Source organism: Oenanthe melanoleuca, chromosome 3 (assembly GCF_029582105.1).
Source record: "Oenanthe melanoleuca isolate GR-GAL-2019-014 chromosome 3, OMel1.0, whole genome shotgun sequence".
In the NCBI taxonomy this organism is placed as follows: Eukaryota; Metazoa; Chordata; class Aves; order Passeriformes; family Muscicapidae; genus Oenanthe; species Oenanthe melanoleuca.
In genome coordinates this window covers 72,831,530-72,844,644 of record NC_079336.1, presented here as the reverse complement: position 1 = coordinate 72,844,644, position 13,115 = coordinate 72,831,530, and the positions used below count along the sequence as shown (strand labels likewise).

General features: G+C 37.5%; 1 protein-coding gene across 4 annotated transcripts in view; it reads left to right on the top strand.

The window, feature by feature from the left end:
* PACRG (parkin coregulated) overlaps window positions 1-11,024 on the top strand; it is a 202,293-nt gene extending 191,269 nt beyond the window's left edge. For 3 of the 4 annotated variants that reach the window (XM_056488206.1, XM_056488203.1, XM_056488204.1), the window contains exon 6: window positions 9,873-10,238. In XM_056488206.1, the coding sequence (XP_056344181.1) occupies window positions 9,873-10,027 (155 nt within the window). In that variant the 3' untranslated portion in view covers window positions 10,028-10,238. Of the gene's footprint in view, window positions 1-9,872 lie in introns of all 4 variants that reach the window. The other variant, XM_056488205.1, reaches the window with a different exon arrangement.
* Window positions 11,025-13,115: the final 2,091 nt, after the last annotated feature.

The following is a 13,115-nucleotide window of genomic DNA, read 5'->3' as shown; positions in this document are numbered from 1 at the left end:
CTACATGAAAATGAAAACTTCAGATATTGTAACATATTGTGCTCTGCTGTGCTATAGAACTGTTTTCTTGGCTGTTATAAAGCTCTAGGCAAGCCTGAGCTGACCAAGAGCATTCAGCCATATCATTTGCCTCTTCTCTTGTCTCTTCCTTGCTGACCTGACAAGCGTGTGTGTGTGTGTGTGTGTGTGTGTGTGTATGAGCTGCCTTCCTTCAGAGGCTGAGCAGCTGTAGGCTTGTCAGGCACCAGGGCTGGAAGGACTGTAAGATGAGTGAACAATGAATAGAGAATTAAGATTGTGGTTACAAAACATAGCATGCTTTAGCAGTGTTAGAGGACAAAAATGGTCACATTTGCCAGGATTGGCTGGGCAACAATTAGTGATAAAAATTCTACTCTCCTGCTTCAAAGTGCTGGCACGGCAGCAAATCAGGATAGCAAACACTCATGACCTGCAGAGGAGATGGAATTACTGTAACTACTTCACTGCCATCAGCCTACAGATACATGATATGTGCAGCAGTTTCAGACAAGCAACTACAAATTCACCTGAGAAGCAAAGGTATTTTCTTTTTTTAAGCATGACTGTTCAGGTTCACTGCTTTTGTAATGAAGTGGAAGGATATTAAGAGAAATATTACAAAGTGAACCAGAAATGCTGCATTATTAGCAGTTGGAGGTTGTCTCTGTTATGACACCTGTATGATCAATGTTAACCAGGTTCCAATTCACAGTGCTCAGCATGTCATGTATCCTCTTTGCACACAGAAAAGCCATTTTTATTCCCATGTGTAGTTCTAGAATAGATGTTTAAAGGTCTTTTCTTCAACAGCCTCAAGGCATTATATGCTTCTGGATGATTACAATTCTTCAGGTGTAAGCAATGCAAGTAAGAGCAGCAGTTTTTTCCTATATTCATACATGCCAACAGTAAAATGGTGTCATGAACACTGGAAATCAGAAAAATATATTCTTCATTCTTGCTTCTAGAAGCTAGAACCTTTGCTTTTTATTTTTATCAGAAAAAATGCTATCTGAAATGGGAAAAAGAACTTTTCATTAATAATTTCTACTGAAATATCTCCATTTTCTTAAAACAATGAAGAAAAGCAATAAAGTGTAATAAATATATGGGATATATTTAAAATATTTTTCTTTTAAAATATTGTAATATATGTCGATATTAACTTTACCTTTAAAAAACTGCTAATCATTCCCATTCTACTGTTTTTATACACATTTATTTTGTGCAATTACTCAAACAGTTGTATTTAGGCCTCACTGAAATGCTTATGCTTTAATAATACTGTGGGCCCTTTGTGAAAACATTAGGAGTACATTTTAATAAACACAGCCTAGAGTCTGTGATATCTTTAGTGGCACAGTAAATAATTATTTTATATGAGATACTAAAGAAAGTAATCTTATAAATGTTGTTTAAGGGGCCAAACAAAAGGTTTTGCTGTGTATTGCAAGACTATGAGTCTACTAAATCTTAGTAAGTGGTCTAAGTCAGGTTACTGACATTTAAATATCTTCTGTCACCTGGTACTGGTGTAATTTAGACAAGAAGATTGAGTGTTTTCCAGTTAAGAGTCACTAATGAAATAGCTCTTATTCACTTATCTTTTTTCACACGTAATTCAGATTCCTAAAGTTAAAAAAAAAAAAACAAAGCCAAAAAACAAAACAAAACAAAAACCAAACAAAATCCAATCTGAATGTGGTGTATGTTCAGTTTCTACATTGCTTTCAGAAGGCTTCAACTTACCCAAGTCAAAAGCCATGAATCTTCAGAAACACCACACCTAGGGGACACAATTTCCTTTCTCTTTTTATCTGTTTTGCATTCCTGTAAACACTACACATTATAATACATTTTAGTTGTATAAAAGCTGGCTTTTTTTTTCTGTTTGCTTGAAAAGCTGTTATGAATTCAAATGTATGCTATTCTTAATGCAAAATGAATAGCTGTTAACTAGCTTTTGATATGTATTTATTTTTATGTCCTTCATAAAAAGAAAGCAAATCCACATCAGAGGAAGGCTATTTTTTTATCTATAATATGCATTAATTCAACTGGAAAAACAAAGGAAGAGTAATCAGATTACCCAATTCATTTACATATATAAAAAATTGTTATTAATTTTATTACTAATAAAGACACACCAGAAGGAGATATCCTGATCCTTACAGTACTGATACCTGTGGAGCAGGGTGTTCCTTTATGTCTGGCTTGAGGATAAAATAGCACATTCCAGTTTCAGTGCTAGTTGTCCTTTAAACTGCATAAATTCTGTCCTTGTCCCAAGCCATGAAAGAAATTGTGGCAAATCCACACAGTCATTCATAGCTTTTATCTCCTTGTCCTTTCTCAAATCACTGCTAAAACACCCTCTGTTGACTTCAGGCTCTTGCTTATTTAGCTTAATTAGGGAGCACTGAAACTAGAAAACTGGCAGCTTTAGGCATATTCAGCAACCTGTACGTATATCTAATGACTTGCTCCTATAATTTTGATGAGAAATTTTTAATACATTGACCTATTTTTAAATGGTTGCATTCCACAGAATCACAGAATAGTTAGGGTTGGAAAGTAGATCACGTAGTCCAACCCCTCCTGCCAAGGCAGGGTCACCCAGAGCAGGTGACCCAGGACCGTGTCCAGGTGGGTTTGGAAAGTTTCCAGACAGGGAGACTCCATGGCCTCCTTTGGCAGCCTGTTTTGGCAGCCTGTTCCAGTGCTCTGCAACCCTCAACGTAAAGAAGTTCTTCCTCTTGTTGAGGTGAAACTTCCCCTGACAGAAAAAGGGTTCACCCTTCTGCCACAAAGTTAGTAAAGCAGTCATTGAAGTAATTTAGTTTGTGCAATTTTTGATGGGCAAGCTAGACCAAATAGACTTCTTAAATGGTAATGGTTTTGAATGGCAGAATTAGGCACAACCAATTCCACTGGTACATGGCAGATGTACAAACATAGCTGCAGTTATTAACACAAAGTTATGGATTACTGAGCTTTTGCTTGTGAAGAAAAACATAAAAGTATTTTGGTTGCTTTAATAAAAAACTTCCATTGGTGGAAGGAGGATGATTGCTAAGCATCTTGGGTTTAGGTATGTATGTAACTCAATGTCAAAAATTAGCTGGTTTAGGATTGTGTTTTGTATTGAAATCAGTGATCTTTGAAGCACTTGAGGACTTTCAGGTTTGTCACTTTGAATTATATTAAAAAGTAAATTATGTTTATTCCACACACATGCAAAGATTTGTTTTTTCATGGTTTTAATTCCTTTTGCATTAATGATGCTATATTTGGATGAGAAATTAATGGGATGAACAAACATATTTCACATCAGTCCAGCAAAGCTATGCAAATTTTACACACAAACATGATTTCCAACTAAAAAAATATTATTTACTTTGTACAAGCTTATATGCATCTAAAACAACTGGCAGAACATCAGATTCACATAGTTGGTGCAACTCTTGTTGCATGTTAAGCATGATTTGTGACTAATATATTATTTTGCAATAGTCAACGTTGTCCCAAGGCCAATGAGATGCCAGCCTCCAAATTCCATTCCTCTGTTGAACATACTATTTATCTAAGATTGTTTAACTGTATTTTGTTTAATATTGATCTGTAGCACTAACATAGGCAAACCTCAAAGTCTAAATTAGTTGGAAAAGTTTAAGTACTTATATAGGAAAAAATACACTCCCCTTTTTTACCACATTGAAATGTTGGTTAATAAATGTTGTTACAAAACCCGGAATTTCTTTTTCATTCTTGTACTTCTTCAAACAAACAGAAAAAACCCCCAAAACTTGGGCTTAGAAAGGATTGCAATTGATATTGATAACATTTCCTAGAAATGGAAAAACTGTGATAACAGCTGCTATCTTGGCTCATTTTCAGTTGGGTTTTTGGTTTGTTTGTTTTAGGTTTTTTGTTGGTTTGTTGGGTTTTTTTGGTTTTTTATTTTTACTACAGAAATGTGCAAGTAGTTGCAGCTATCTCTAGTAAGCTTACATCATTAGTAAAACATCATTTCCATGTTTCCTGTCCAGTCAGAGCACTTCCTCTACTTGCTGACTTGTTGACTTTCTGAGTCGCATTTATAGTAACAGCATTTTCATTTTACTGTAATGCTTATTTGAGATATAACTAAAACTGGCCGCATATGGAAGATAATATAGGAAGAATGTATACTTTATGCTAAAGAAAAATGCTTTCAATGTGAATTATGAAAATCTTTTCTGAGACATGATGAGTTGAAATGTATCCATATTAGTATTCTTTTTAAATTCCAAGCATACATGCCTTCTTGGATTGAAATATTCTTCTGCCATCTCTGCAGTATTGTAGCATTGTAAAGTGATAAACACTCAGCACTAGTGATGAAAAATAGAAGGAAGAGCCAAGTAAAGCAAGAGACAAGGATCTCAAGTGTTGATAGTGTCAAAAACAGGTCTGTGCTTATTCAAAGATTTGGCCTTCTTAGTTTATATTACTACATTCAGCCTTAATGCTTTTAAGTGCTTTGAAATATGTGTTGAGTTTTTAAAATTATGATTGTAAAATTGTTTCATGGTTTCAAATCAGAGTTCAATCAAATATTAATTTTTCAGCCAAATTTGTGCCTCTTTCCTTGAAATAAGATTAAGCTTCCAAAAGCAGTGTTACATATGTGCTAATCTACTACACCAAAAGTTTAGATTTATTTTATATCAAAACACATAATAATTCTCTCTATGACATTTGTAACTCCAGCAAGTCTTTCATGAAACACATGTTCATATTTAAGGAGTAGCACTCTCCTCCATCCCATTTGAAATGGCTCATGAAAATCTCTGCCAGCCCAAGGGGATCTCAGCACCTTTTCTCATTCTGGGATTACTCTGTGTGAGGAACTGCAGATATTCCACCCTGAGCAACCTGATCTAACTTTGGAAATGGAGCTGACTTAGAGCAGAGCATTTGGACCAGATGACTCCAGAGGTTCCTTCCAACATAAATTACTCCATGAGCTCTTCTTTCCAACACTCTAGCTTTGGGACCAGCCTACTTGAGGCCTGTTTGCACTTTGTGTGTACATAATCTAGACTTATCCTAAAGAACTTTTAAACTGGTGTTTGCATTGCTCTGAGGCTTCACAAAGGGAAGATGGGGTTCTCTGTGTGGGTTAATAACCACCAGAAGTCATAACCCCCTGGTGTCTCTTCCTTGCCCTGAGTGAAATGAACTGGAAATGTCCCACTGTTTCTTAGCAGACAGGAGGGGTTTATACTCTTACCCTGTGACTTTTCACAGACTTTCAATTAAATGAACAGGGAGACTCAACTACCTCATCCTTCCTGGAGCTGACAATTTCAAAGCACAGTTCTGAGTCACAGTGATAGGAGTGGTGCAAAGGAACCTTCCTCTCTCTCCCCACACTGACTCATCAGGGCTTTCATTTTCCACTCCAGTCAGGAAGCCAACACATTCTATGACAATTAAATTTATCCTAACAAGAAGACTTTGAAAGCTTAATTAAGCTCTGAACTGTACCTGAGCAGTGAACTTACATGATGTGAACCCTGACATGGATACATGTCAATCTGTAGCTGAAATCAGCTTCCATTTATTTCTTGGTGTTTGTGATGACTCTTATAAAGAAAGAAAGCCCTGACATTTTCCTCAAAATGTTTTAATGCTAGTTTGTACTGCTTAACTGCATTTTGTTATGTGACAGGCTCAATTGCATTGCAGCTGGGATTTTTTGTTTTGAAGTAACATTCAGGTTTGCATGTTGCATTCCTGCAGTCATTCTAATTGCTGAAAATACATGTTGGTTTGAGTAGGGTGAACTGAGCCACTTAAAATGGATTTTTACCATAGTTATATTTTACCATAAATAGTACTTTCATTGTCAACATTAAAAGTTGAGAATCATGGTTTGTGACTGATACCTTCCATGACTTAGAAGTCACTTTACCTTTCAGTACCTTTATTTTTCAAGACTCAAAAGGCATGATGCATATCTTTCCAAGTAGTTTTATTGATCTGTGTGCCAAAAAAAAAAATATTGTTCCAAGAGACACTGAAAACCACAAGTGTGACTATATGCACCTAAATCACTAAAGAAACACTTTCATCAGTAAATAAAGGAATTACATTTCATTTAAAATTTGATTAAAAATGTCGTCTAAACTGTCAACATGGGGCTGTCTTCACAGTCACTTCAGGAATTTCTTTTAAGTGTTATTCCAATTCTCAGCCTTCCTATTTATTTATTCATATTTATTAATATTTAACATTTATGGAAAATCTAATATCCCAAGATCTATGACATCCCTGCAACAACAGGTGTATGAAAACCCTGACTATAACTTGTGTAAAGCAGAACCTTTTGAATAATCCCCTACCAGCAAGCTCTGGTATCTGTGAAATATTTGCAAGCAACATATTTAGGGGATTAAAAACGTCTCTTTTTGAGATCTGGCCTGGCTTGAAGTGAAGACTAATAAACTGAATGTCTTGGACACTTTTAGGTGCTAACAAATGTCTAGAGTTAAGAATAGATCTGAGTGAGCTTTAAGGGTTGGTTTACCTTTCTTGTCCACTCCAGGATGTCAAAAGTGCCATATCAGGCTTTTAATGCATAGAGAGAAACTTGCTTGTCCTCCTTTAAAGCAATAATATTTTATATTTGTTGCATTATTCTAGTGAAATTTTAAAAGGAGATGACATGGAATACAAATAACACCAGAATTTTTTTACTATCCCAAATCATGAATAGAAGCATGTCTAGACTCAAATACAAACCACCTTTTATAGCAAAATTCAAGTCCTCCTCTGTTCCCTGCCAAACGCTGAGTTCAGTCCCTGAGGGCCTGAGCAGGGTTTCCTTGGCTACAGCAGCTGGCACTGGCAGGGCAGGGAGTGCCTCTCCTGGCCTTGCTGTGCCGGGTGATTTCATCAGCTAACACAGGTCTCGACAGGTGCAAAGACTTTCACTTCACTTTCAGCACCAGAAAGCCTTTGGTGCCTGATCTGGGACATGGGGAACTAACTTTTTTCTCTGGAAGGGCTGGGGTAAGGGATCCTGGTTGTAATCTTCTAGATCTGTCAGTAGTCCTTCAATGCATTTCTTCTAAACATAGAAACACCATTTGTTCTGAAACGAGTTCTTGGTGCATGTTGAATTTGCCAGACATTTCGCTTTGAGGCAAAGATATGACAAATGTGCTTCCTAGCATTTTCATGTTGATTTATTCTTCCTCACAAAGGACAACTTCATAAGGAGTTTGAATCAGATCCATGTTCACACTTTACATATGCAACATTTTCGTGGCTGACAAAGCTGGCTTCTCAGGTAAACTAACTGGGAAATAGAGTCAAACCAGAGAAGGGCATGCTGAGACCGCTATACTTCTATGGCCAGTTTTTTCCAACTAATCATCATTATTATTATGAGTAGATATTTACCCTTAGGTGCATTGGGCAGATCATTCTGACTCATCCATTCAATGGATGTTGTACTCTTGGGTTAATGATTATCTTTTTTGAATGAAAGCTTTGCTAATTCCTATAACTACATAGGATAGCTATTTTAGTACTTACCAGGTGACATCAATGCTGACATAACCTTTCCAGTATTGCTGGTTGTAGTTTGTGTCATGGCACTAGTGTGAATTATGGCTGTCTTGAGGATACAAACTTTCATATAACACAGATGGTCTGTAGGAAAAAAAAATTGCAATGATGGTCTGCATATCACACATTCAATCTTCCCTTGCAGACTCTTTCCTTTATCCTTGCCTCATGCTCTTAGGTACCTTTTAATCAAGCATCTAAGACATAATTTTTGCAATTCTGGAAAATACCTCTGCTACCAGCATTATCATGGCTTCTCATTGGCCTCCCCAGACTTCCTTAGAAATATATCACCATTACTTCCAGACAGCTGATTTTTATTTTTTTTTACTACTTCTTTGAAAGAACGATGAAAGCTGTGTAAGCTCATTAGCAGAGCATGTGTGTAGGCTTAAAATTACAGATAATAGACATATGGTTGGAAAGTCAGTAATTCCTTTACGTATTTGCCAAGACTTAGGTCAAGGTTCAGGGTTTCCTTTGCTCAAACTGGTGAAATCAGAAATACCTCCAGGTGTTCTGGAGAAGGCTTGCAGTGCACATGCAAGACAGGTGATGGGGCACAGTTATCTCAGTTGCCTTCTGCAAGAGCAGCCCTGTTTATTCTAAATTGCACCCAATTGTGATGTGTTTTTCTTCTTGAACTTGTTTTGTATAAGCCAATCGTTTTTCTAGTGGTTCTTTCTGTTTTCTTTGCACTCTCATAATCTGTTATTTGTAACATTACAGTAAATTCATTGTAATAAATTTTGATGTCACAATCCTGGCTTTTCAAGTCAGTGAGATTAATAGTTAATGTATTGGAAAATATTTGTGTTCTTAAAAGTAATAATCATTTAAAAAATTTACCTCCTTCCCACTCAAGAAGCACAGTCTTTGTATGTCACTTCTGTATTTTTATAACCATTTCATAAAATGTAAAGTGCAATATGTGTAAGCAGTCAGAAAAATTTTACAGAAAAATTCATCAAAAGGATGACTTGTACCCAGATTCACCAGCTGTTTCTTCATGATCATGGTTCTTAAGTTTTTGCTGGTAACATCAGCCTGGGGATCTGGAAGCAACAGTGGGGGCAAAATCTGCCCTTGCCTTTGTGTTTGCCCTGTTTCAAATGTGAAAGGCCAGCTCTGCTGGGAGAAGTTCCATTGTCTTGACAAAGGGTCTTTCTCTGGCTGAGTCAGAGTGCCACTGATTGTTTGAGATGTTAACATGGGCACATTGTCACCACTGCCCAGAGTGAGGCCACTGGCTGCTTGCATGTGGGCTGCCCTACAGCAGAGACAGCTCCCCACTACACCAAACCTGGTCTGAGTGCATTTTGCTCCTTCCAAATTACTTTTTATACATGCTGTGGAATATATGTTCAGATACTTTTATACTTTTCAAAATATTGTTTTAAAACCAAAGGAGAAATATTTTCCTCCTTTAAATCTCTCAGCAGCTTTGTAGGTGAAGTTATTTCTTATTGCTCTTACTTTGTTGCCAGAGTTGTTCACACTGATTTTTAAAGAATTATGATCTGTGTGTATGAGCGTGTGTCACCCTTGCTAGTCCATGTTAGAGAAAGCAACAATAAATATTACTGTATCTAGGGGCTGCAATAATTTGTCCTTTTGACATTGATTTAATTTTATACATTTTTTAGGAAGCTGAAATTGAACGAGCATCATGTTATACTCCAAAATTCCCTTTTAGCAGGTTTCCTCTATCAGGACCCACATAAGTGTGTGAATATGATGACTAATGTGGAGCAATCCCAAACTAATACCTATTTATGATTTCAAACCGTAACTAGTCTAGATTAAGGTTTTTTTTAAGAAAAGTGCTTATGCATCTGGCAGTAGTATTTTGTCTTAAATAAGCAATGCAAAAGATAAAGAAGTAATGGTTTTAGAGGTGAACTGTGAAAGGGAGAATCCATATTCATCTTATAAAAGAATGTGTTTATTTTCATTAGGATTTTTGCCTAGATACTGAAGTAATGCATGCATAAATTTTGAAAGCATATGAAGGCTGGAGCCTGAACAAAGCCTTAAAGAGATACCAAAGCTATCCTGTTTTCAAATTCATCTCTGTTTCATGTCACAGAACAAAGTTTCTAATAGAGGCACAGTAAATTGACCAGCAATTGCAATTTCCTATGTTGTTATTTCAAAGTGTAAGACGAAATTCAATATAATTATTTTCTTTTTCTTTTCTTTTCTTTTCTTTTTTTTCTTTTATTAACCAGTTAATTTAGGTGATGGGATAGAATACAGCCAGCAGAAGCGTGAAAATATTGGAGTTCTTATTCAAGAGACCCTGCAACTCTTTGAACGCTACGGTGGAAAAAATGCTTATATAAACATTAACTACATGATCCCCACTTATGAATCGTGCATGTAAACTGAATTATATTAAATGAGATGATTCCATCTGTGCTCTAAAAAAACTGTATCTGACTCTGTATGGCATCTTGTTAGTCATGCTTTATCTTCTCTACAGCTGCTAAAATAGTGGCTTCTGGGGCATTGGAGTGTTAGCACTATTGTGAACAAGGCTTTCCAATGCATAAATAGTGTCTGTTCCTCTGATTACAATGGTGTACTGTGCTTGTTTGTTCCCTGAAAGAATCACTCCTTTATAACAGAGCTGACTCGAACAGGAATCTGAGTTAAACCTTCACTTGTGTAGACAATAAAACTATAATTTTCATACGCGATTCAGCAATCGCTGTTCTGTGTCCGCTTGCCCTGAGGGTGATGTCAGAGGCTGTAACAAGAAGAGTTTATGCTGACTGCTTAATAGGTGTTTGTCATGGAAGAGAAACACCAGTTCAGCAGTGCCTCTCTAGCAGCTGTGCCGAATAATGTGCACTGACATACAATAAAACTGTTGAATGTATATACCAATTGCAGCAGGAAAATTTATATTTTCCATTATAAAGCACTGTCATTGAATTAATCCAGGTTTCTTACACATTCCTGTTCTCAGCTTCCAGGTGTTTACTCATGGAACGTGGGTTCCTCTTGGTGAGCATAAGGCACAAGCACAGTTTCAAAGAAAAGAAGCCCAGAAAAAAACTTGAATAAATCAAATGGAAGATACAGCATACATAAAGTATCAGTCCCTAGTGACACTGTTAATCTGGGTAAACACAGAATATACACGTACATTTTTAAAGGGCACTTGGTATTTTTGTAACTGCAAGGTTGCTGTTGCTTTTCTGTTGGAATGGTGTGTATGTGTGCAAACAACGTAACTATTGCTGTAGGAATCCCTTCCAATTTCCTACTTAGTTTCTCCCTGCATACCCCTAACACAGAACTGATATAATCATGGATTTAAGAAAAGCTACTGAGATCAACTTTATTGCTTTTTAAGCATTTCTGTGGAATAAACCTACAAACATGAAAAAAAATAAAACCAATCTTAAAATTCTCAAGGACAAGCATTTAAAATTATTGAGTCAGCTCAAAACAAACCAGAGATGTGAACTTTGCCTAAAAACATGAGATTCTAAAAAGTACTTTAGATAACTTTGGGCTCGTCTGGCTTTTATTGTTTTCTGGAGCTCTTCAAATGCATGCAAGTTGCACTTTCAAGTGTTTTACTGTAACTGCTAAGAGTCTGAAATGCACTTCTTAATGTTAGATATATAAGACTTTTTCCAAGTGCTTATCCATATCCATATCCATATCCATATCCATATCCTTATTCATATTCACACCTTACAAGGCGTGCCCAGGGGAGAGACACAGCCCCTACACTGCCTGCTCTCTTGGACCCCTGCTGGAAGTGTAGGGAGCACCTTCCCACCTGCTGAAACTTTGAGCCATATCTGTCATTAGATTGACATTAGAGCTTTCCTTTTTCTGTTTTGTGGCATCTTCAGTCTGAGGATTTTCTTTGACTTTCTTATCTTTCCTGTAAATGAAAAAAAAAAAAAAAAAAAACAAGAAAAAAAGAAAAAAAAATTATTTTTTACTTTTCCCATCTCTTTGAGGAGCTGCACCTTCAAGTGATTCCACCAGCCATGTGCACTCATCAGCCCCTGAAATAGTCATGGCTGCTGAAGGTGTGACTTTTCCCCAGGCCCCAGAGGCATTTCTTTACTGTTTGGATTTTTTTTGTTTTTTGCTTTTTTAGGGATTTTGTTTTGTTCTTCCTGAGTTTTGTTTTACACAATTCTTCCAGGGCTGCCCCCAAGTCCCTGGAGTTGAGACAAGGTCTGTCCTGTGTCCGACATAGACCTGTGATGATCAGTACATTCAAAACTCTGCCTCCTGTCTAGGGTATTGACAAATCTTTCACCTTCCAGGCAGAAAGGGAGGTGAAGCCTGGCTATAGGCCCATGCCTCTGGAAACTCAAGACCTTTGTCTTCAAACCTTGCAGCACAGGCTAGCTGGATAATGCAGGGGGCACAGGCCACATCTCCTCTTCCAAAGATGCCTTTTTACCCAGCCACTCTGGCAGTACCCACACAGCCTTCACTTACAGCTTCTCCTCATTTGCCTTGCATTGTCCCTGGCACCAATGAGCCATACTTTTTCATTTACTGACATCTATGGGTTTGGTAACTGTGGCATTGCAGGTTTCCCATGAGTACAGACTGTGCTGGAAAGCTGCAGCTCAGAGGGAGCTGAGTTATTCAGCTCAGAAACAAACCAAGCCCTTCATAAAGGGAGAATTCCCAGGCCACCTTTCACTCCTCAGCTATTTGTATTCTTTCCTTAAGAGAAAGTCCAGTACTGCTCTTTGCCTGAGATCAAAAAACTCCTCAATAGCTGGCTTCAGTTCCCCTGACGCTGGGCTCCAGCCACAGAGCCACTTGCAGAAGGGACTGTGCAGGAAAGGGCTCTCAGCCCTGGGTTTTCCCCATCCCATCACCCCTCTGCATTCCCAACAGCTCTGCCAAGGATGAGAAGTTTCAGGCTCCTCACCAGCCTTTGTAATTCTGTTCCCCAGCCCCCTCTTTTTGCATCCCCTCCCCTTCAGCTCAACTAGGACAAGACTGCTGACTGACAAAGAGACACCATGGAAAATGGGTACTTTGTGAAGCTGCAGACTTGCCTGGGCCTGATGCCCTCAGCCTTGTGCTCTTTCTTGAAAATTTCTTTCACAAGACATAGGTTCAACAAGGGGTGACCTTATGGCAAACCATAAGGGCAATAGAGGTCATGCATATTCACATTAGGATAAATAAGTTTTATAGAAAAGTGCTTTTATTTGCATGTTCAGGATGAGAATATTAGCCTTCATCAATACTATTCCTATGCCTGATCCATTGATTTAAAAGTGAACATTCTCCCATAACCTTATTTCCAGGAGCTGGACTGATAAAAAGAAACATGATAAAACCCACAGGTTGGTAATTTAGAAACACAGAATAAAACTATTTTAAGATGCCATTTTACTAAGTCAAACTGTAGGTCTTCCAACCTTGACAATGTCCCTTTAAGCATGATCAGCAGCATATTTATAGGCAATTAC